This window comes from Solanum dulcamara, chromosome 1, assembly GCF_947179165.1.
Source record: "Solanum dulcamara chromosome 1, daSolDulc1.2, whole genome shotgun sequence".
In the NCBI taxonomy this organism is placed as follows: Eukaryota; Viridiplantae; Streptophyta; class Magnoliopsida; order Solanales; family Solanaceae; genus Solanum; species Solanum dulcamara.
The window spans coordinates 83,617,267-83,642,073 of NC_077237.1; the positions used below are offsets into that span (position 1 = coordinate 83,617,267).

Here is a 24,807-nt window from a genome sequence, read left to right on the forward strand (position 1 = left end):
CAACTGTATTGAAATGATTAAAATTCTCACTCCTCCTATAATATGAAAATTCAAATCTAATCGACTCTACCATAAATATCAAATATCGACTAAAACAACATTCAAATCTTGAAGTCAAACTTACTCGGACGCCTTATTTTTATGCATACTTATTTTGACCGCACGCGTAACTCCTACGGATAGGTCGTTCAAACTATGCTATTTTGTCGTCGGCTAGCTACAACCTATTGAAAACGTGTGAATCATCTTTTACACAAATTGAATTATTAAGGAATAATTTAATTTATTTATCTTAGAATTACTACATATTTTCTCACATAAAACCAAATCTTGTTTATGAAATAAGCTAAACACGTGGATTATTTTTTTAACGGAACAAAAGTCAACTCATTTTATTATCTACTCTAATATTAAATAGGGTAGTCCGATGCATTTAAGTTCCCGCTATGCACAAGATCCGAGGAAGGGTCCGATCACAAGGGTCTGACCCCGTGACCTCATGATCACATGACAACAACTTGTATTAAATTTTTCATTTATATGTTCAACATTAAATAAATAAAAAATTTATTTACTACTCTTTTTTTTGTACGCTCATATTTTATGTTACGACGTTTGATTAAATATAAAATATAAAATATTTATTTAACTATAACAGTACAAAACGCTTGGAAAATCTCCATTAAAAAAAGATAACAAGAATAATTACATCAACTCCTTAATAATTTGAAATAATTTAGATATTAGTGATGGTTTCAAATTTCGATCGAAATAAAAAATATTGAGCAATTTTAATATACATCTAAATATTGACTAATAGAATTATACCTTACTTGTACGTATATATAAATATAAAAATTATAAACTAAATAAAATAATCTATATGCTCTATTAGTCAGAACAGCACCTTATTATTAAAAAATAATAATTTATAATAAAGTACTTATGTATTTAAATACATCATGCGTTTGACGCAAACCGCTAACCATACCCACCTTACCAAATTGATTAAAAGAAAAAAAAAAGATTCTTCTACTTTAAATTTGATCCAAGCAAATGCAAATTGGTTCACTAACTTTCTTGAAGAATTTTCTGTAGCAATTGTTGATTTAATCAACGGAAATTTTGGGGTTTTCCCATTTGTTTGGGAAAATTTTGTAAAATTCGATTTGGGGCTTTGAAGGAAGTGATTTTTGGAAGATATGGGTTCGTATTTTGATCGATGGGAGAAAGATCCCTTCTTCTCTGCTGCAGAAGAGGTTCAGGAATCTGCCGACAGGTAATTTAATTTAATTTATTTTTTTTGTAATTTTTTTTCTGAAATTTTTGGCTAATTTGTTTTCTTAGGGTTTTTAAATCAATAGTTTGTCTTGAAAGTTCTAATTGTTTACTGGTATTGGAATGAAATGAGCTGTAGTAGAGTGGAATGGATATAGGTAATGGGTAATTAGTTGATTGATTTTTCATTTTGGTAGGTTTTGGATTAGTTTTGTTGAGTTTTTATTTTGATGACCCGTAGTGTTCGGATCAGCTTTCACACGGCCCGACTAATTTATACCTCCCACTACCAACAGGCACTAAGTAACTCTGTTTACCAAGACTAGACAGATAGGAAGAATCACCTAGTGATTTGTCTGATTCGAACTTGAGACCTCATGGATAAGGATTTGTGCGAATTTCTTTATGATTAGTGGTGTAAAGTTTGAAGCTTTTGTTGGTTTTGGTTTGTGGAGTTTTGCTCTTTTCATTGAAACATTTTTGTTTAATTTCCTTTTCAAGGATGGAATCAACTTATAGAACATGGATTCATGCGTTGAAGGATACTTCTGGTCGTTGGAATTCCGACGAGTTATGCAGAGACCTAAGGACTACCCTTGGTACTGCTAAATGGCAGGTACAACCCCCTCCCCTCCCCCCAGAGAAAGGCCAGAAAAGAATGATTAACGAACATGTGTACTCGCATATACGGTGTTGTTGTTGGATTTAAAAGAAAAATAAAAGTTGAATTTCTTAATGTTAATGCAGTTGGAGGAATTTGAACGGGCAGTTGGTTTGAGCTACAATAATACATCAACTGATGATGCTAAAGAAAGGCATGGTGAATTTGTTATTGCAATGGACAATCAGATTAAGAAAGTAGAGAAGAGTCTAAATGAATCAGCTTTTTCACAAGGCAATCAATGGGTGCGGTTAGATGAGAGGGAACTCGATGAACTAGCCGTGTTTCTCTCAGGACCGTCGGCATCTTCTTCATTTTCGGACAAATCCTCCGTAAAATTTGACGAGGTAGAGCAAAAACCTGCTTTGTGGGAAGAGGATTGTAATCAACGGATGCCAGAGAATTCAAAGAGTTTGTCTAACTTAGTGGACGGGAGTAAAGTTGAGACCAAGGATGAGGTGTATTCAGGGCACCGGAAGACGGCAAGTGCTTGTGGTGATATTGGTGCTTGGAAGATTGCAGTTGCTGATGATGTTTGTGGCAAACAACCTGCACCATCCCCTCGCAAGATACCCAGTATTCAAGGACTGTTGAATTGCGTTGAATCTGCCACGAAGTTGAAGTGGCCAAAGAATGGTTACAGGAAGCTGAGGTTCAACTCTGATGATCATCTAGAAGCTGATTGTACATTGCCGCAGTCTCAGCCGTTGACTAGGGTGTGTATTTATTCTGAAGTATCTTACATTGATAACTCCCTCTGTCCTATTTTATGTGACACACCAAGACTCTTTTTTCAATGTTTTTCAATTCTTGTTGATATTACATTAATTAATTCAAGTTTGGAAATAAAACTTGAACAATTAAAAACTAAATATCACCATAATGAATATAGCAAACGATATAATATAACATTTCTAAAGAATCGTGATCAAAATCATATAGTTTTAGTGTTTTACCTCTTGAGGTTAAATAAATTGGAAGAAAGGGATTTGATTTATCAATTGTTCTAAAAATACTTGTATATTTTCTTCATCAACTAAAAATGTTCTTAATTCTTGTTAAATTTGATTTTCTGATGTAGGGCATTAACACATGTTGTGAGAGGAGTAAAAGTTGCCTTGATTGTTGTGATGAAAGTTATCCGAAGCAACTCAATGGTTGGTATGGAGCAGTACAAAGACAGCTGCAAAGGTCTCAGTATTATATGAAATATAATCGACCTGTTCAAATGGTTTCTTCTGTGGTTCTTCTAATTTTCTTTATTGGTGAGTGCAAATCAAACTTGTTTATCCATAACAGCAGCTCTTGACCTTTCACAGTTTTGAAAGAAAATTTTAAAAGCTTATACCTTATTAAAGTAAGCAATAAAAGCTTGGCAGAGTTCATTCTGTTGTTTTAAAAGCTTATTCCTTATTAAAGTAAGCAATAAAAGCTTGGCAGAGTTCATTCTGTTGATTCTATGAGCCCGTTTGGATTGGCTTTAAGTTGGTCAAAACCAGCTTAAAGCCCCTTTTTAGCTTTTGGACGTGTTTGTCTAATGCTGACTTTAAGCCATAAAGTTCTTAAAGTCAGTCAAAAATAAAAAGTTAGAATTCCTAACTTTTTTTTCCAAAGTGCTTAAAGTCATTTTCTTTGACCATGGAAATTACTTTTATATCTCTTATATTATAACTAAATTCCCAAACTACCTTTTTTTATTCTTTTAACCCTAAAATTCACATCATAAGCATTTTTATCCAAACACTCAACTGCTTATTTATAAAAATAACTTTCAGCACTTCAAAGTTCTAAAAGCACTTCATACATAAAAGTTACTTTTTTTAAGCCCATCCAAACGGGCTCTATATATAGTTTCACCGCTGTTGAGGTTTTCTCTATTAATCTCTTTGAATTTGAAAAATTGTTGATAGAGATGGCTGAGTTTTCTTAATTGTAGGATTGTATTTCTGTAGCTACTCTAGATAGGGCTTTGTCAGTACAGCGGATGCCTTTTAGTTTTCTTTTTATTTGTTCTTGTTTTAGGAGGATGTGGAGGACCCACATTAGGGTAGAAGGCTAGTTCATAGTCTCGTTATTCTTCTCTATTCATAGGTGTAGTAGTGCATTACGATCTCTTGCGCTTTGACTTCTGATTTCTGTTATTTCTGTTATTATTTATTACTTTCTATGCTTTGATTACTCAATTTTACCTGTGACGCTTTCATTATTTATTTAATCGTTATTTGTTATTAGTATTTATTTATTTGTATTTATTTGTTATCTATTCGTTATTTGTTTGTTGTTTTTCTCATAAAGCTTTTAATTTTCTATTCTTATCTAACATTTTTTATGCATTTATGCTTTTACTGAGCCGAGGGTCTCCAGGAAACAGCCGTCCTACCTTGGTAGGAGTAAGGTCTGCGTACATTCTACCCTCCCCAGACCCCATGTTGTGGGATTTCACTGGGTTGTTGTTGTTGTTGTTGTTGTTGTTGTTGTTCTTGTTTTAGGCGTTTCTTTTCCTTTGTTTAACCTCACTGTTTTTATCTCCCTCTCTCTCTCTTGGGATGTCTTCTCTTATTTGTTATTCTCTAAAGATTGCAACTTTTTTAACAAACTTTCAATCTAGTCCGTGAGACATATTATCTATAAGTCTGCTTCCATTTATGCTTTTTGGTTGGGGTAATGATTCTTCTAATTTTCCTTTCTTTCTTCATTCTGCTAAATTGAATTTTTTTTACATAAGATATGGAAATAATAAAAGTAAAAGAAATTACTTGTGGCACCTGAATACAGTTGATTGGCCACAGAAAAGTGTCATTCCCCTCAAATAACATATTGAAATGGGTAACTGTTTGCAGCAAAATTCTTGGCAGGTGATAACATCAGCTTTCTTGTGTTCTCTCATCGTCTCTTTATCTTCTTACTTGTTGACATAGAAGCTTGAGTAAAAGCTTCAAGTAGATTTGATGTTTCCGTTCATTTCTTATGACCCATTTTTTATGCTGTCGAACTTTTCTCAATTATAATGATATACAATAGACCCGATGTGCTTCTGCCCTTCCCTTGTCCTGCACATAACCGGAGCTTAGTGCACGAGGCTGCCCTTTTTAGTGACTTACCATTTTCGTGATCTATGTTAAAGATTAACAATTAGCTAGTTTTTTATCCTCTATTTCCAATAATACTACTTGTCTATGATACTGATCTTACCTTTTAAACTTTTTTCTGGTTTGCATCGGGGGAACATTGTATTTCATCTTGCCTTTCACAACAAATGGGATTTTCTTGCAAGAGATAAACATTCATTGGAGTAATCTTTCTTTAATTGGAACTGGCAAATTTTGAAATCTTTTTTTTCCCTTCTTGCTCTGCAGTTTTATTGGGGTTCCATATTTGAATGATGAGCCTTTGTTCCTGCAAACGACGAAAGCTTGCAGGGTTTGAAAGATCAACAAACAACTGCCTGTCAACTGCACCGTATACAGGCAGGTGATTTTGTTGGAGTCGTATGAAGTGAAGCTGGAACTGATTGCACTAGAATTGTTGCAGTAAATACCTTAACCTCTATCCTGCCAATTTAAGTGCCACTAGTGGTGGCTAATTACTGTTGTATTGTAAGATGAATATTATGGATTGCAGGTAATGCTGTTCCAAACCTGCATCCACAGAAATGAACCATTTCAGGTCTATTTGACCCACGGAATCTTGTATAGTGTGCTATTATTCATTAATTGGATGGTAGTCTAAGCCGCCCGCGTCTTCTTCCTGTTCAGGCTTCTCTCACCATTCTTTTGTCAATTGCAGTAACACTTATGTATAACACGATTAGTTACACCAGCCTGGCTTATTTCTGTGTCCCTGGAATTCAATCCATCTTACGTTGGCACAAGTCCAATCCTAGGCCTTGTGTTCTTGTCGTGTCCCTGGAATTCGATCCATCTTACGTTGGCGCAAGTCCAATCCTAGGCCTTGTGGTCTTGTCTTTCACTTATAAAAGCAAGAAAATGTTCATTTTTTCTGTTCTTGTAATCACCATTATAATATCTTTTTCCATTTGGTGTTTTTTCCCCACTTTTCTATGCTTAAAAGACTTTATTACACCCAGAATTTTGGTTGCTATTTATTTTATCATTGCCTGAGATGAATTTTAAATGGAGTAAACATAGTTAGTGAGGAGTTGAATAACCAAAAAATTTGGTTGCTATTTCTCTAAGTCATACCCAACTTGCTTCAGAGCGAGAGCACTTGAAACGAATGTATATAATTAAAGCAAATGACATTATATATGATTAACTTAACTATATAATAAATGAATGACAATACACACATAAGAAATTTTAAAATTTTTAAAATTTTAATCGAAAATATCTAATTAGAAAACTTTATTAGAAGTTTTGAAGTATGATTTCAACAAATTTAGTACTATATCAGTCTAAATAAATATATGAAGGACCAAAATAAAGCAAACCCAATACCTCAAGGACCATTTTGATCATTTTCTCGATAAATATATATTAAAATTCAATAATCCAACTTGACCCCGTTTATTTCAATATATTACACAAACTTGCCAACATTTCTTTCATCAAATCAAATCAGATCAAATACTGCGCCGCAAATTTCAGTTGAAAGGAGCTCACCAGTTGCTCCATGGCCTCGTCCCTCTTCCAGAAATTTCAAGAGGTAACCTTTATTTCTCATATTGCTCAACTGAAACTTCTTTCCTATGTTTGATGTACTGTTCAAAGGTGTAATCTTGAAATTTGGACAAGTATTTTAATGGGCACAAAAGGTTCATATGTAAAAAAAAAAATCCATTTTTAATTCATATGGGGTTTAGGGGTTCTTCCTTCCTCAAAAAAAATTACAACTTTGTTGTTGGGAGAGTCAAAAAGTTTATCTTTAATTACGTCTAACTATAAAAATTGTGAACTTGTGATATATACACAGTATACTCCCTCAGTTTCAATCTGTTTATCTGGTTTTGAATCTTGGTATGGAGTTTAAGAAAGGAAAGAAAAATTCAAGTTCAAGACAGGCTAAGAGAGCTACGTCCAGCAGGGTTGGACTACTTTTAAATCTTATACTCTTAAACTAAAGATATCTGTTTTAATTTGTTTGTCTAGTTTTGACTTGAAACAAACTTGAAACGGACTGTAAGAAAGTAAAAGAAACTTTCAAATCTTGTGGTCTTAAACTAATGATATATAAAATGTATCAAAATATCATTTACTCTTGCGGTTTTAAACATGCCTCGTGGAAAGTTGAAATTAAAAGTTTGTCAAAAAAGGAAAAAAAACATTTTTTTTGAAACGGACTAAAAAGAAAAGTAAACAAACAAATTGAAATGCAGGGAATAGAATGTACTCAAATGTTCTTTAATCTTGCGGTCTTAAACATGCCACGTGGAAAGTTAAAATTAAAAAGTTGTCAAAAAAGGAACGAGACGATTTTTTTGAAATGGACTAAAAAGAAAAGTAAAACAAACAAATTGAAATAGAGGGAGCAATACTTTTTTTTTCTGGTATTTGTGATTATAAAATGCGGTAGGTACTCATTGTATTGTGTTGAATATTGATGTATTTAATCTCTTGAAGTTGAAGTACTTTGCTTCCTGACATGATTTTTAGGCCGTCAAAGTTCTTGCAAAAAGTCCCACATTTGCTAAAGATCCAAGGAGTCTTCAGTTTGAAGCTGATGTAAACCGCCTCTTCCTTTACACTAGGTAAGGATCAAACTCAACACTAAAAGGAAAAAGTAATGCTGTTGTCTAAGATGCTGGTGTTTCCTAGGTGATTCAACTACATCTTAGTTGCGTTTTATTTATAAATCAGTCGATCAACTCTGGGTTTTATCTGTGTTCTTTGAAACTTACTCCAAGAACATAGCTTTATCATTGATGCTTGTACTAAGAATTGGCAGAGCCAAGTTGTTTGGCTGCATTTTTGTACTTTTCCTTGTAAGCCATTTTTAGAAGGAAAAGATTGTCAGAGCCCGTTTGGATGGGCTTAAAAAAAGTAACTTTTATCTATGAAGTGCTTTTAGAACTTTGAAGTGCTGAAAGTTATTTTTATAAATAAGCAGTTGAGTGTTTGGATAAAAGTGCTTATGATGTGAATTTTAGGGTTAAAAGAATAAAAAAAGGTAGTTTGGGAATTTAGTTAAAATATAAGGGATATAAAGTAATTTCCATGGTCAAAGAAAATGACTTTAAGCACTTTGGAAAAAAAAGTTAGGAATCCTAACTTTTCATTTTTGACTGACTTTAAGAACTTTATGGCTTAAAGTCAGCATTAGGCAAACACGTCCAGAAGCTAAAAAGGGGCTTTAAGTTGGTTTTGACCAACTTAAAGCCAATCCAAACAGGCTCTCAGTTTGATTCAGCTTTCTGTATGAGTAATTTGACCAACCAGGATGGGCTCCTTCATGTTAATACAATCTTACAGGTTTGCTTTTCCATTTAAAACATAAATATACAACCTTATAAGATTTGTTTTAACAAGAGAAAGGCAAAGGGAAAGGGGTTACATATTCCATTGTTAATAGATGAAGTTATGAAAGCTTACCTTATTATTTGTGAAAGGAAAGAGGTTTTATTTGGATATTTTACATTTTTTTCTGGTTATCTCATATTTTGTTTGATGATGGAAGCTTAAATTATGTTTGAGTTGAGTAAGGTCTTGTTTCCGTGCTGACAAACATGTATGGGACTGGTTGAAGTACTGATGAATGTTTTCTGCTTTCAATTCTTTTAAGAGCTAGGATTTTGCTTGAGTCATCACCCAACACTCCTTATTCCACATTCTCATTTTTGTTTCTTCTTTAGAGAACTGTTGCTTTTAAGTCTTTAACACTAATTGCAATAGATACCAATCCAGAGGGAGGTTGCAATATATTACCGTCCTCTATGGCACTTGCCTGTAACTAATTTCTTTTCTGATGAATGGCTTTTATGAAACCTATGATGGTAAAATTGCATATATCTTTTGTGCTTTCAGTTTCACAACTTACAGTTTGAACTTTGCATGATTAACTTCACCTTTCAGTTACAATCGTTTGGGGAAAGATGTCGTTGAAGCTGATGCAGAGGAGATCATTGACATGGCTGGCAAGGCCTCCCTAGCTGATCAACAGAAGCAGGTCCAAGAAAATGTGCATTCCCAGATTACAAACTTTTGCAAGTATATGAATCACATATTACAACCTGATCTTAAGGTCAAGGAAAAGCAGGGCACATCATCTTCTGAAAATAATTCTTCTCCTCGTCGCAGTGGTCTCAGTCTTGCTATTGGTAGGACTGCTCCATCGAAGGACCACATCGGTAAGAATCTTAAGCTGAATTTCCATAACACCTTTTAAGTTTGTTACCTTTCTAAAATTTGTTTAGAAGTTTCATGAGTGCCAAACTTTAGCTTACACGCCCGCAACCCTTTGCTATCCTGCATTTGCTATGTTATCAGATTAGGAAGACAAATTTCAACTCCTAGCCATAAAAAACAAAAAAGGGACTCGATGTAATTCTGACTAGACTGGTTCGTGGAATGTAATGCCTGAAAATAGTTGTGTAAATTTATTGTGATCGTTTGCAAATTGATTAGGTGGATGAAATTTAATCCTCAGCTCAAGCCTCTTAGCATACTAGATTCACCAAACAGAGCTGTCTGTATGTAAATTGCTAAAATTTGAAGGAATTTCCCCCTTTTACCTTCCTAATATATGCTTATGTTGAGTTACCAAACAGAGCTGGCAAAAGTTGCAAAGATTGAAGCAGTTGTTCCCGTGAACATTCTAAATTTATGCTGGTGCTTTCTTTGTTAGCTTTCATAGTTTTTCCAATGCCTTCTTATTGTTTAAGCAAGAGCACTGAACACTCCTTTTGAGTAGATACTCTAGATCCGCCCTACCCTGGTGAGGCTAGTTATTATCAAGAGAAGTATTGTACTAATGAATAGCTACTTGCAAGGAATATAATGTTGTTAAATGCAAGGTTTTTGTTCTAATATATTTGCTCTTGTCAAGCTCTCATCTTTGAACATTGCAAGGTTGTTGTCCCACTGTCTGTAAGTGTATGGAACTGCCATGGAACTTTAAGTTTCTTTATGTCAAAATGTGTATTTTTACTTGTAACTTGTGTCTTCCACTATCTTGGATTGTTCAACATCAGTATCAGCTCTTAATATCGATTAGATTGTTATGAGGATCTTCACCCCAAGGTCTAATCATTAAAAAAAAAAAGGGGTTCTTCATCCCTAGGTTAGCTGTCTGATCTTGTAGGGATTCAGTTTACTAATGGCACATTCTTTTGATTTTATGCATTGCTCCCTAATATGGATGACTAATACTGGACTTTATCTAGGTTTAAATATTTTGGTTTCTTTGCTGGTTGATTGGTGATATCCCTACCCAATGACATTATATCTCTTTCTTTTGATGTTCTTATTTCTTGGATAAGCTTCTTATCTATATGACTCGGGTCTTTTGAAGGCCTGTTCCATGATTTAGTTCTCCTAGTTTATTTGCTGTATGAGACAGCTACAACCTTAGCATATACTCCTGTTTTTCTTTTCTAGGGAATCTTGATTTAAGCCTTTGATCATCCTTGTATAATTAAAACCTATCTGTAACAACCATCCTCTATAACTACATTTTGAGTTTTGTTTGGAACAATTGTTCATGTTATATTTTACTACTCTATAGCAGTATCCGACCTATAACAACAGAGGCTATCATTATACCAATACACTCTTTGTAAAATTACTTCAAAAATAAAAATCCCTACTCAAATGTTGATTGATTTTGCTTTCGCTAATAATGCTAATTCTGATTGACAGAAGGGAACCCTTAATGAAAGTTTAGATGAAATTTATTTTCTTTGGTAAGCAACCTGGTGATCTTAACTTGCTTGTTAAATTTATTCTTTGTTCTTGCTGTAATTAGACCATGACTCTTGTAGCCAAAAAGTTTAGTTAGCTTTTTTCTTAATAATAAATTACTAATAATTGAATGCAATATATGTTTGAAAAAAGTAAGTATAATTGTTATTTTCTCTGGTGCTAGATTCTTAAATCTTGTCCTTTATCCTATCCAAAATTGAAGAGAGAGAATCTTTAGTTATTAACAATTTCCTCATAAAGGACCCTAGATTATTTATCAAGAAAGAAAGAGGAAAGAAAACAAGAGAGACTATTAATATAAGTTCTTTCAGAATAACAACAATAGTAGTAGTGACAGTAACACCATATAGTCCTAGTAACTTGCTTATGTTCATTTGTTAATAGATCCACCTTGTACTACTATTTAATTTCTTCATTTTTCTATTCTTTTTTCTTTTAGATTTTGGTAGTCTAACAAGCATTATACTCTTCACATGTTGTTACTATAAATTTCAAATATAACCAGTGATATTGTTTTCATAACCTTTTGGATATGATCATACTTTCATTTTTGTTGTTTGGTTGTTCAGTATTGAGCTTGCGGTAAGTAGAAACAAAACAAATATAATGCTAATGATGCTTTTTTCAGACTTTCTTCAAATAAACTACTTAAATTTGTCATCTAAACATTTTGGTCATTCATAAAAGTTCATGTCCTGAAAATGTGGATCCATACATATTTGTTGGACAGTTCTCATAAGTTGTGTACAATAAACTCTTGAAAAGTGGGTTATGACATAAGATCATTGCTTCAATATCTTTTTGGTGTTCTCACATAGATTATATTCAAGCTTTCCAGTCATCTTGGACAAAACATTTTCTTTTTCCCTGCTAGTGTGGATGACTTGAATTAACTGCATTGCACCCTGGATTTTGATTACTGTTCTGCTTTCAGCACAGCTATACCTGAAAGCAAGCCATTGAAGCGCACAGAGGTTTCACAGAGTTTAAAGGATCTTATGGGCTACACTCTCGAGGTCAAACCTTCTCGAATTCCACACGAGGATGCTGGGCAAGGTTTATTCATACATGGCGAAGCTGATGTTGGTGCTGTGTTAGCATTCTATCCTGGTGTAATCTACTCCCCTGCATACTACCGCTATATTCCTGGATATCCACAAGTTGACTCCCAAAATTCATATTTGATCACACGGTATGATGGAGCTGTGATAAATGCACAGCCTTGGGGTGCTGGTGGTGAGTCTCGTGAAATATGGGATGGGTCGTCTCTTCCTGAACCTAATCACATCATGCAAGCTGATGGAAAGGGTTCTGAGCGAATTTGGAAAATGCTCAGTAAGCCATTGGATGGAACACGTCTAGGAGGCAACCATGAAGTGCTGGAAAGGAGAAACCCTCTAGCCTTTGCTCACTTTGCCAACCACCCAGCAAAAGACATGGTACCAAATGTAATGGTATGCCCTTATGACTTTCCTCTTCCAGAGAAGCACATGAGAGTCTATATACCAAATATTTCATTTGGAAATGATGAAGAAGCTAACATGAGGAGGTTTGGCACCTTTTGGTTCAAATCTTGGAAGTCTGGCAAGAATGGATTAGATGTCCCTGTTCTAAAGACGCTTGTTCTTGTGGCAACTAGAGCAATTAGTAATGAAGAAATTCTCCTGAACTACAGATTGAGCAACTCAAAGCGAAGACCACCATGGTACACTCCAGTGGATGAGGAAGAAGATCGAAGGAGGTGGAGCTAAAGATGATAATGATGAATGGTTCATGTTGAAGTGTACCAACCATGAAATCAAGTGCATTTCTGTATATGACGCCAGGAAAACAGTGAGAACATTTATTTTGGTGACTATAATCTAGTTCACTTTTGGTTTTCCATCTTTTTGAATGGTTTGCTTGTAGCAATTATGGCTGGTGGCCAAGCTAACCTCTTAAGAAAATGATTTGCTGAGCTGGACAACAGAGCTACTATGCTTTGGACTAACGTGAATTATTCTTACATAAGCTACATAATAAGCGGAAAAGGAATCCATCCATTTTATACAAAATATTAAATTTTATTTTGATTGCTTATGAAATTCTAGAGCCTTCATTTTCTTGTTGAAAGTTGGATGATTACTCCAGCTTCCTATGTTTTATATATGTTTCTTTATAAATGGTTTTCACTAATCTACTTTACAGCCACCAAACATTTGAAAGCAATGTTGATTTGATGCAGTCATCAAAACTTTGATGTACACTTAGACATTTGTTTTGTTTTTTAATATATTCTTTCCCTCCTATGATTGATCAAACATTACATACATGATGAATCATAACCACCATAGTATTGAGCTCTTGTTTGATGAATGCTCATAAGTGAGGATCAACTTCAATGCATAAATTGATATTTGTATTCAAGTATTGCACAGAAGGCGTAACATAAATTAGATGTTACTATTTATTAGCAACTAGAAGTTTGGGATTGATACGCAGTTGTTGTTCTGTTAGGAACTATAGAAGAGATGTGCTAGAACAATGAAGCCTGCCCTCTCCAATTATTACTGATCATGCCCTGCAAGCTGTGAACTATTAGCTGGCTACTTGAGATTAGATGTTATTTTGCCTATGTTTCTGTAGTAAGTGTTAATAGACAAATGTATCATTGTTTCTCTAAATTTATTAGTTCTGGCTGAAAAGGGAAAGTGCAGGAGAGCATTGTGATTACAAATGAGCAAGAAGGTTGTCAATATTTTGGCGTGGCCTACATTTTGCTAGCAATGGTATAGCCTTCGGCATATTGAGCCCAGGTCCTCCGGTCATGTCTACCAGCTCTTCACTTACTCTCTCCCATTCAAAGCACTGAATAAGTGATCCTAATGCCAAACCAGCCACATGCATTGCCAAATTTTCACCTGGACATCCTCTCCTTCCATATCCAAATGGCATTAGCCTGAACCCGTCTCGTTGCCCTTTGAAATTGATAAACCTTTCAGGCTTGAACTCATTTAGCCTATCCCACAATTTAGAATCATTTTGTATTGCCCACAAATTCACTAGCAACATTGTACCACGGGGTACACGAAAACCTCCAAGGACACACTCATCGGAGGACTCGTGTGGCACAAGTAATGGACCAGGTGGGCATATCCGGAGAGTTTCGTTTATGATTCCATGGAGATAAGGGAGTTGAGTAAGGTCTAAATCATCAATTAATCTTGATGACTCTCCGATGTGAGTGTCGATTTCATTTTGAGCTTTCTTTAGTGCCTCGGGATTGTTCAGAAGAAATGATAATGCCCATTCCATTGTGCTACCTGTAGTATCAGTCCCTTCTGTTAACATGACTATTCCCATGCCTCTTATCACTTCATCTGTGTAATAATCAGGCTCTGAATCTTGGAGTGATAGAAGAACATCAATCATGGTATTGTTCTTTTGCTCCAAAGAAGATCCCTTTCTGCTGTTCTTGTGCTCTTCAATCAATTCTTGCATGAATTTATCCCTCTTCTCCTTCACTAACTTCACCTTATCCTCAAGATTGTTTACTCCTATCCATTTAAGAAGTGGCACAAAATCTCCTATATTTGTTGCACTACTCACTTGGAAAGTTTCTATCACAATCTCTTTAAACCTCCTACATTCCTCCAATTTCCCAGCAGAACCACCATAGTATTTTTTTCCCAGCAATCATCATCATTAAAATATTCAATGTCATCTCAAAGAAAGCCGCTTTCATATCCACCACGTTTGTCTTATGATCTCCACCACTGGTTTTCCCCCTTACAAGGCGTTGGACCAGACCGCGAACCTCATCTCTATGGATATCAGCAAACATTTGAATTCTCTGAGTGGACAAGATTTCAATAGTAGCAATCCTTCTTAGGTTGCGCCAATGTTGGCCATAGGATGACCAAACAAGGCTGGTGTAGTTGTAACCAAGATGTTTTCCAGCAAGCAACCTCGGACGATTGGCAAAAACAACGTCGTTTTTGGTGAAACATTCCTCTGCAAGAGCAGGGGAAGAGATAAGCAGGACGGGACGCGATCCAAATCGGAGGAAAAGCAAAGGACCATGCTTTTCTGAGATGTTGGCTAATGTTTTATGAAGTGGTTTCTTGAGTAGATATAAATGACCTATTATGGGCAATGAGATATAGGGACTTGGTGGGAGATTTTGGAATTTTCCAAGGAACTGGTTCTTTAGCAAGTAAAGGAAGGTGAAGAAGAGTATGTAGTATGAAATTTCCATGGTTCATGCAAATACAATCAAATAAGACTTTTTACAGTAGCTATAAATAACTAAAAAAGTTCAGCTCCTCTCACTGGATTCCTTATTTTCTGGTTTGAGGCTTAATCATTGTCAGATGATTCACATTTACTACTCTCTTCGTTTTAAAAAGAATGACCTCTTTTCCTTTTTAGTTTGTTTCAAAAAAAAAATAACCCCCTTTTTTTTTTGTAAAACTTTAATTTCAACTTTTCATGTAGCATATTTAAGGCCACAAGATTAAATGGTATTTTGATACATTTGACATAACTTTAATTTAGGATCACAAGATGAATTTTTTTTTTTTTTTCTTAAACTTCATATAAAGTCAAATTAGATCATTCTTTTGAAAACGGAGGCAGCATGTATTTTAGGTATCATCTGTGGACAGTGAGGTGCCACAAATCTGTAAACAATGATGGGTCATAATTAATTGTTGAATTTGACTTATGTGCACTAATAGTGTAAAGTTTACACTATCATGTCAAGATAACTTGCAACAATAAATAACTCAATGATGGTTTGGCAAGGATAATACCAAATAGTTTTGAGATAAATTATAATGTCATTTAATTTGTTATTTGGTGGGTTAATTTAAAATAATTTATTTTATGATTAATAATTAATATCGAAATAAGTTATCCCATTTTGGGTGATATAGTAATTCTGGGATAAAATAGATAAAATGACAAATATATTCCTTTAAATCCTTTTTATTTATCATTTTTCATATTCATTCATGTATATTCACATTATTTTTAATACAATATATAATAATATTCAACTTTCACTATTCCATATTTTTATTATAATTCTTCATAGTTTTCTATTAAAAAATTATACTGTATAAATGTCATTTTAATTTATGAATTTATTTGACTAATTTTTATGTTTGTTTATATTTTAATTTCTCTACAATTGAATTAAATATTTTTAATGATATATATACTTGATGCCAATGCTGTACATGTCATTTTCTTCAATTGTGTGTGCTGCTTCGATAACTTTAACCTATGTGGAATTAATTCAAGATTGTAAGGAATTCTATTACAATAAACTAGAGACAAAAGAAAACAACAAAAATGTTTACTCTAACCAAGTGTTTGTAAGTTGCACGCTTTATTTTCTTTTGTTACTCCCTCAGTTCCTACTCATATGACACTTTCCATTTTGGGACGATCCAAAATATTCGACCATTCTACCTACTTATGTACAACTTTCAAAGTAGGTAGAATCTACATCGATTCAATAGTATATTTTTTGATTTATTCTCTTTAAGATACAATAATTCAACAACGTTGTACAACTCAAACAACTCTGGATTAGTTGAAGAGTCCAAAGCTCCACTACATGAACACCTTCCTTCAACATATAATACTCTCATTTTGTATAATGAATTAGTTGAAGACTTAGAAATATTTTTCTTTGTCTCAACTCTCTTTCACTACACTATCTTTAATATACAAACACAATATGAACTTTTCATATTTTTTCTTTTCTTGTACACTTTCCTTATCCTCAATATAATGTAAGACCACAATTATTTATAGATAAGGAATTCTTCCTTGTATTGAATATGAATAATGTATTAGAGGTTACAAGAGTTTAGAGGAAATTATAGCCACTTTCTACCACTAACTCATGAGGCATAAAATGCCACTACTCCCTCACGTAACTAAGGCAGAGGGAGCTACTATTGAAAACACCACTAACACTGTAGCAGAGGCGAAGGCGATTCTAGAAGCATGTAAACATAGCAGGTAGGAACAGCACAATAATATAATCATTCAAACAGACTCTATGCTATTGTACAAGATTCTAGAAGGAAAATGGTCATGTCCCTGGATAATCATAGAGACGGTGACAGAAATCAAAACATCCTTACAGAACAAACAACATACATTCTAACACATTCTCAAGGAAGGAAATCAACTAGCAGACTACTTGGCAAATATTGCAATTGATAAAGGAGGGTGCAACTATGAAGATTTCAGCAGTTTGAAAGTAGCAGGAAGAAAGATCATTAACAGTGATAAACTAAAATGTCCCTATTTGAGAGTAACTCCAGCAAAGGGATAGAGAGGACAGGGAGGTTCAAAGTGTGTTTTGTTTTTTGGTTGTTTGTTTATTTCTTTCCTAATCGATTGGACCATGTAATGAATAAGCTTTGCCCGAGGTAGTGTAAGGTGGTCTTTATACTCATTACTTCATTAATAAAATATCAAAATTTAAAATAAAATAAAAAAAAGCAGCAAATGAATGGCATTATTCTCAACATTCTGCTAAAAATTCAGTGCGACATTTACCTTTACAATCGAGGATTTGGCAAACAACTACTTGGTGATTCATCTTCCACCTGCATTGCGGCATTGGTTGAGACAATTTGTTGCTTTAGTTTTCATTGCAGCCTCCGTTTTCATTGAGGCCTTGGCAAGATTAACCTTTGGAATAGCCCTTTTTCGATCCTTGGTGAGCAAGTTGGTGTCACACTTCCTTTGAGACTTCGCAAGAGAGACACTTGGAGTACCTTTTTTTCCCACATAGCTCAAGCATGGAGAGAGAAATACTTGGTGTAGCCCCCTCAAACCTCAGCGAGCTAGTTTGCAGAAAATCTCATGCTTCAAGCTTCGACTTGGAATTTTGATCTCTTCCTTTCAATTTGGAGAATATCTTGGAGCAATATTCTAATGGAAACCTTAGCAAAAATATTTATTTTCTGGTGTAGGAGAGATGGAATTGTGAGTTGCTTGATCCAATAGAAATAGAATTTAACGTCCTGCGATATATCAAAATTTCAGTTCATAATTCCCTCCGGATTGTTCAGAATTAATTTCTGAAGTTGATTTCGAAATCTGATATGTCTGTTTCTTTTTTTTCGCTGGAAAGACTTTCAAGAACTGCAATCTATGAAAAATCACAGTCAAAACCTTTATAGATTTGTACACACCACGACCAAAACAGCTTTCAGCGGCAATAAATATGCACGTTAACAAAAAATGCTAAAGTCTTACCGACATTAGTTAATTGTCATTGGATCGAATGTCATTATAGATTTCAGGGACATTTACAAAGAGTACTAATTGCCTCTAAAAAAAATATATTTAGAGGCAATTAATCTATTACCATTAATCGCCGCTAACGATCATTTTTAGTGTGATGACAGATACGTCTTCAGAGTCAGCTGAGATTCTGACTAGGAGCACCATGAACAGTTAGCAGATACTTGAAATTAGATGTTACTTTGCTTATGTTTCTGTTTGTAGTAAGTGTTAATAGACCAATGCAGCATTGTTCTTCAATCGTTTATTAGTTCTGTCTGGGAAGAGAAGTGCAGGAGTGAATTGTGATTACAAATGAGCAAGAAGGTTGACATATTTGAATTTATGTTCATTCAATTTGAAATAATGATAAATTTAATTACATCGCCAATCCAATAAAAAGTAAACTTCTTTCCTCTTCGTATCGGTAAGGGTGCTTGCCAGCTTCCCACTTTTGAGTTGCAGCGGCTGATATTCCCCATCAAAAGCGTAAAGAAGAATGATTAGGACTTTTCATATACATTAAACAATCGATGAAACATTTATTCATTTCAACAGTTGATGATAGATTTGAGTCTCCTAGGATAACTCCATAGCAAAGCATCCACAAATGTTGGGCACTCCATAATCGGCCACATAATGTCGACATTTAAAATGTCCACTTGTGGTGTAGCAACTCTGTGGTGCAGTTTCAAATCCTTCATGTTGATTTCATTGCATTTGGAAAAACAAAGGGAAACTTGAGACGAAGAGGTCAAATTTAATAGAAATTTCCTCAACTTACTAAACCAAGTAGCATTTAAGAAGGATTTTTGAGTGCTTCAATTGTCTTGATTCACTTGCCATTTTAAGTTTAGGAATTTGACTTCCCAAGTGATACCAAATTTGAAGAATAAATATTCCTTATGCCCGGACAAAAATCAATCTTCAAGACTTGCAGGGATTGAGATTTAGAAATAAGGTTACGGAGATATACATCAGATTCTGACATTCAACAACATCCAATATTCCCAATGGACAACCAGAATAAGACAAGTGTTCAAGAGTTGGTGCTTGGATTTTAGTATATTTGTTTCCAATAGCCGTTATGGAAATTGACTTGAGCTCTTGAAGATTCAAAAGCTCAATCTTTCTCAACCCCCAACAATGTTCAAGGACTAAAGAGACAATCAAGGGACAACACCACTAGATAATGAATTAACATGCATAAGATAAGATCACAACCACTCAGAACCAATTCTCTTAAAGATTTTGCTTCCAAGACTTTGATAATAGGAAAAGGATATGATCGAATCAAGCGGTCATGAGGATCTTCATACACTATATCTTTTGCACCATTCTGAAGAGCCATGTCAAGCCACTTATCAATCCTAGGGAAAAATTGACCACTAGAATTGGATGTTGAACAATTTGAGAATTCAAACTTGTCCATAGGGATTTTTTCATCCCTATATCTCTCCAAGATTACGTCCACTATTTTTGCGCCTTCGAAATTATAAATTGTGAATTTTAAGTTGGGAAGAGTCAACCAGGCTTGTAGCCATTTTTTGGAGATAATTCTCATTCGAAAAGCTTCATCATAACTATGATAACAAAGTATTTTGTGAATGAGGCAAACAGACAATATGTCTGCTGTGGCACTCTTTCTTCTAGTTCTACCCATGTTTTGAATGATTGAAAGAACCCTAATGTGAATTATGACAATTTATAAGACACATATTATGAGAATCCTACTTCTAATATAAGGCGGGTTACATATTTTTGGACAAAAAGTGGTATCTTCGAATGTGGGGGCGGCTAACGTACATATTATAATTGGACTATGTTCGTCAAGGTAAAAGTTCAATTCAGAACCCATAGGTTATATCGTAAAAGACATAATGTCGATGGAGATAAAATTTCAGTTTAGAACCCACAAGTTATGATGCAAGGGACACAAATTAGTAAATTTTAGCTAAATCCCATGGTGATTCTCAATTACACTCTATCCCTGCTTTTTTATAAATTACCCAAAATTTCATCTTTTTTGGTCACTTTCGGATACATCACATATGTCTTGATACATCACGTAAAGTGATGTATCCGACTTCTCGATACATCATGTATAGTAGTGATATATCTGAGAATAGGAGAGAGTAGGAATTTTTTGTAATTTTTTCAAATGGTAGAGAATTTTAGTGAATATGGTAAAATAAGTTGTATATTTAGGTAATTTTTTCAATAAATTATTCTTACAAAAATTATGTCGAGGAAGGAAAATGTTCTCTAAACTTATACCGAGCGAATTAGATTCTACGTGCACAATTTATGCCATATAATTTAATTCCTACAAAACTTATGTCAGACAAGACAAAAGTTGTCTAAATTTATGTCGGGCGAAATTAGGTCATAAATAAGGGTACTTTGGCCCACAATTTTTCATTAAATGAGCAACAGAGACAAAAATTAAAGATCATCATATTTGAGGCCAAAAATTAAATACCGCCCCCGAAATAGGGATAGTCCATGCAAAAACTTATAGAAATAGCGCCTAGATATCACTTTTCAAACCAGTTTTCGAATAATAGCCACATTTACATGTGGAATTCAAAATTCTATGATAATGACTATTTTTCAATCGAAAAAGAATTAACATATCGTTAAACTATGTGAAATTAAATAAAAATGTCTTTCGTTAATTGTTTGATTTAGAAATATTCTTATCATTAATACTTTGATCCAAAAATGATCTTGTTGGAATGTATGCGTCCGCTATACTATGGGACCAGGTTCCAAAACAGAGTAATCAAGAAATGAACAGCGAATGCAAGTAATAACAAGACAAGAGTTTTACGTGGAAAAACTTCTTGCTCAAGGGAGAAACAACCACGACTTGTTCCACAGGATTTCCCAATCAATCTTCACTAGATGCAAGAGCAAAGATATCTATTACAACCTATGTAACTAGATACTAACCCTCTTCATCTCTCGGCTTGCAATACCTCTATTACAAGACTTAGAGCCTAACCAATATGACAATTGCCCACTACACAAACTACCCTTAGTTGATGTAGACTTTCACAACTTGATTCAAGGTTGACACCTAACCTGGAAACAAGCACTACAAATACACCCTGCTGATCAATATTTCTTTATAAATCAGAAACTGATCTTACAATGATTACAAGCTCAAATACAATAACACTTAAAGATAAGACTCTACTAGACGTGCTTGATCAGGTCCCTTAAGTGCAAATATTGTATGTTGCTCCTTGAGAGAAAATCTTGATAGATTCACTTTTTTTATCTCAAAAAACACACCTTTTGTTTGTGGAAAGGTTTCCTTTTAATTGCTTCAATGAGAGAAACCTCGGTATCTCTCATTAGTGCAGCAGTACACAATTTGCAGAGCCGGCAGACACCTTTTCACCAACCTTGTCAACATCACAGCGGACTTGCATTTCGGCAGGAATCAGTTGAAGTTGACGCGACTTGATTCCTCTATTAGGTCTCATGATTTGTTGATCATCAAAACACAAAACTACAACTCCTATTATTACTTGGGTCTAAAATATCATAATAAACATATTGTTATATATTTTTGGACTAAAAGTGCTAGCTCTAGAAAGTAAGATGACAGTACTATGGATTAATTTTCACATACCACTTTTGACCCTGTTTTCAAATAAAACCATATTTTGCTGTGGAATTCAAAACTCCATGCCCCGTATTCCTGACGATGATCGTGTTTAGTCGAACAAGCGTCATAAGTCCAAGTCATTAAAGTGATGAGCGAATAGAAGAGGGATAGAGTTTTTTCTATTTGGGTCGGGTCTGTAGGGTTAAAAAAAGGTGAGGTAATTTTTAAGATTAGTTTTAAGATTTTTCAAAATCAATAAATATAGTTTAATTTATTAACACAAAAGGTGAATATGCAAAATTTGTTAGACAATAAGGATATATGTACACCACATCTGAGAGGTATATTCTCTCTAAATCGCAAAGTTGGAGAGTATTTTGTCTTTTTCCATTTTCAGTTACAGATTTACATGGGATGAAAAGTTGATATTTCTATAAATTTTACATGGCAATACCACCTCTTCTATGAGGAAAAAAATGTAGAGTCAAACTTGATGTATCAATTTGTGCAGTTATTCTCAAAATATCTATTTCAAAACAAGAACCGTAATTTACTATTAATTAATAATTATAATAATTAAAGTATTGGCTTTAACTTTTAACACAGCCCCTTTGATACTATTAACTCAGTCCCTTTTCATTTAGATTACTGTTTTAACTCAACCCCTTTTCATTTTCCATTTAGGATACGGTTTACATTATAGTAATACTATACATACGTGTGCCTTAGTGGGATCACAATTCACACACCATAAAAAAATAGTAACAAATACTAGTCAAGTAATACTAGGTTGGTCGTCAAGTAATGAATAAAATTTGTGTCAAAGCTAACATGAAGATCACCATGCATGAAGCATGATCACCATGAAGGAGTGATCAAGCTAATTAGTGACCTAAAGTTAAAAATTAATTGGAGACCTTAAACTTTTAATTTTTTAAAGTTTTTATGGTCTTAAACTAATGATATCTATATATATATATATATTTATATATATCAAAATGTCTTTTAATCTTGAGGTCTTAAACATGTCAAGTAAAAAGTTAAGTTTAAAAATTGACAAAAAGGAAGGAAAAATTCTTTATTGTTTTGAAACGATCTATAAAAAGTAAGACAAATAAATTGAAACATATTTTTTTATGCAAATTTTTTTTATAATAATTCTATTATTACTGAAAAATGGGATCCCTCAAATTTGAGTTTGTGTGATGTATATAGCTTTGGAATTTGCTTGTGAGAAATGTACAGTTATTTAGACCCATAGTCTGAACGCATTCTCGTAGTAAAATCTCACATTAAATTTACAAGGTAATTACTCTCTTTTCATCAATTCGTCAGTTCATTAAAAACTTGATACATTATAAATATACATATACTAACAGTATAGCAAAGAACTGTGATACATATTTTATATGTCAACTCAAATTGAGTAATTGTTTAGAAAATTTCAGGATCGAAGGCCCGAGATATCAAAATGTTGTCCAACAGCATTATCAGCTATTAAGGAATGGAGGTGGGGGATGAGATCTCTTGACTTTTTGTAATTTGAATAGAAGAAAATAATTATTCGTAAAAATAAAGTTATCTCGTAAAAAGAACATAAAATTAATTGTTTTATTTTTTTTCGTAAAAGGCTAGAAAACAATTTATTAGGGAAAGCGGTCAAATATTCAACCGTTGAATGCTATATATATGTTGGAAGTAGACCATTTTAAGGTTCAAAATCAGTCAAACTCCTTGTTAGACGCTCTGAATTCAGTTTTTCCCTCCAAATATTCTATTTTTGTTTCGTATTTAAAAAGGTTTTCATCATTCATAATTCTTAAAACTCTTTTCATCGTCGTGTTATTGTCATGCTCGATTCCTCTCAGAAACTTAATTTGATGTCCATGTTCATAGCAAAGGTGCATTTGTTAATTCTTTTTCATTTTATATTCCATTTATAATTTTTTTAAAAATAAATTAGAATTTTATGAATTCTATCTGGTAATCTATATAACTAAAGTCCTATTGCTTTACACTTGTTCTAATTAAAGTTTTATTGAAATATGTTGTTTGAAACAATTTTCGAAAACCATTGTTATTAGTCTATTCTGTTTTGTCATATTTAGCCAAGATGATGTTTAAATTGTTCCCTGTCGAATTTGATATTAGTCACGCCTAAAATATCCCTGTTTTTTTATTTTCATACCTGAACTATCAGGTATGCGAGTTTTCCACCTGAAATATCACCATCATTAGGTAATAGTTCAGTAAGAAACTCAAATAACTGATAATTTAAGTATGTAGCTCAAAAGATCGAGATACTTCAGGTGTGATTTTTGATCTTTCTTTGACATATGTAAATGCTGTGACTGTCATTGGAAGCCTAACTAATTAGGAAAATTGTTTTGCAGATCAAAAATCAGTGAACACAATGGAAATGACAACGATTCGTACAGGCTTATCAAAGGAGATGACAACATTTGTACAGGCAGACTTAGCTTGCTTTCGAGAAGTTGTTCAACGATTAACTGGCACATCTGAATGTAGTGATGGAAATCTCAAAAGTGCAGCAACAACAAAGACTTCAAAAGCACAAAAGCAGTCTATATCAAAACTCCATCGTAGACAATGCCAAAGACCAGACATAGAGATCACTAATTCCCAATTTCAGCCCATCATCATCCCAAGTCCCTCAACTCGTCCGAATAAACGAGCTTCTCCATCCATTGAGATGATAAATAAAGTGGAAGAAGAGAAAGCCATCAAAGAAAGAAGGTTTTACTTGCACCATTCCCCCAGGTCAAAACATGGAAATGCTGCAGAACCAGAGTTACTCACCTTGTTTCCTTTAATTTCCCCTCGTTGAAACAATGGATCATGACCAATGAGTTGAATGATTTTGTTTCTTTAGCTAGAAACTACTTATTAATAAAGTTATTTTGCAGTTCTTGCTCTTAATTTCACATTTTTCAGCAAAGACATGCAAAGCATGTCTTTACTTGCAGTATCGAGAAAAAGGAAGAAACTTTTGCTCATGAATTCCATTCAAAGTTATAAACTTCTTCATGAGAAATGAACATCCAAGAATCAAGTGAAAT

The 24,807-nt window shown here is 33.9% G+C and overlaps 3 protein-coding genes and 1 pseudogene across 5 annotated transcripts; 3 read left to right on the forward strand and 1 right to left on the reverse strand.

Annotated features, from left to right (window-relative positions):
- Positions 1-967: 967 nt before the first annotated feature.
- Positions 968-5,693, forward strand: LOC129880700 (uncharacterized). 2 transcript variants are annotated; one of them, XM_055954865.1, is made up of 5 exons: positions 968-1,279; positions 1,780-1,894; positions 2,026-2,655; positions 3,021-3,204; positions 5,296-5,693. In XM_055954865.1, exons 1-5 carry the CDS (start codon positions 1,203-1,205, stop codon positions 5,316-5,318), a joined length of 1,029 nt encoding a protein of 342 aa, XP_055810840.1. In that variant the 5' UTR covers positions 968-1,202; the 3' UTR covers positions 5,319-5,693. The 2 variants fall into 2 exon arrangements, with proteins under 2 accessions (XP_055810840.1, XP_055810849.1); XM_055954874.1 differs by lacking the exon at positions 1,780-1,894.
- Positions 5,694-6,277: 584 nt separating this feature from the next.
- LOC129880717 (uncharacterized) lies at positions 6,278-12,781 on the forward strand. Its single transcript, XM_055954894.1, has 4 exons — positions 6,278-6,604; positions 7,552-7,646; positions 8,968-9,242; positions 11,755-12,781. Exons 1-4 carry the CDS (start codon positions 6,572-6,574, stop codon positions 12,564-12,566), a joined length of 1,215 nt encoding a protein of 404 aa, XP_055810869.1. The 5' UTR covers positions 6,278-6,571; the 3' UTR covers positions 12,567-12,781.
- Positions 12,782-13,180: 399 nt separating this feature from the next.
- LOC129880708 (cytochrome P450 81Q32-like) lies at positions 13,181-15,116 on the reverse strand (annotated as a pseudogene). The gene has a single exon (XR_008765482.1). The product of XR_008765482.1 is annotated as a cytochrome P450 81Q32-like (transcript).
- Positions 15,117-24,140: 9,024 nt separating this feature from the next.
- On the forward strand, positions 24,141-24,575 carry LOC129889908 (VQ motif-containing protein 31-like). Its single transcript, XM_055965382.1, has one exon. The coding sequence runs from the start codon at positions 24,141-24,143 to the stop codon at positions 24,573-24,575; it is 435 nt and encodes a 144-aa protein (XP_055821357.1).
- The last annotated feature ends 232 nt before the right edge of the window (positions 24,576-24,807 follow it).

Excerpts from the sequence above, each read along its gene's own strand:
- LOC129880700 (XM_055954865.1), top strand. The coding sequence starts at position 1,203 with ATGGGTTCGTATTTTGATCGATGGGAGAAAGATCCCTTCTTCTCTGCT. Across the intron at positions 1,895-2,025 it reads TTGGTACTGCTAAATGGCAG|TTGGAGGAATTTGAACGGGC; the intron begins GTACAACCCCCT and ends ATGTTAATGCAG. Across the intron at positions 2,656-3,020 it reads AGTCTCAGCCGTTGACTAGG|GGCATTAACACATGTTGTGA; the intron begins GTGTGTATTTAT and ends TTTCTGATGTAG.
- LOC129880717 (XM_055954894.1), top strand. The coding sequence starts at position 6,572 with ATGGCCTCGTCCCTCTTCCAGAAATTTCAAGAG. Across the intron at positions 6,605-7,551 it reads TCTTCCAGAAATTTCAAGAG|GCCGTCAAAGTTCTTGCAAA; the intron begins GTAACCTTTATT and ends CATGATTTTTAG. Across the intron at positions 9,243-11,754 it reads TCCATCGAAGGACCACATCG|CTATACCTGAAAGCAAGCCA; the intron begins GTAAGAATCTTA and ends CTTTCAGCACAG.
- LOC129889908 (XM_055965382.1), top strand. The coding sequence starts at position 24,141 with ATGGAAATGACAACGATTCGTACAGGCTTATCAAAGGAGATGACAACA.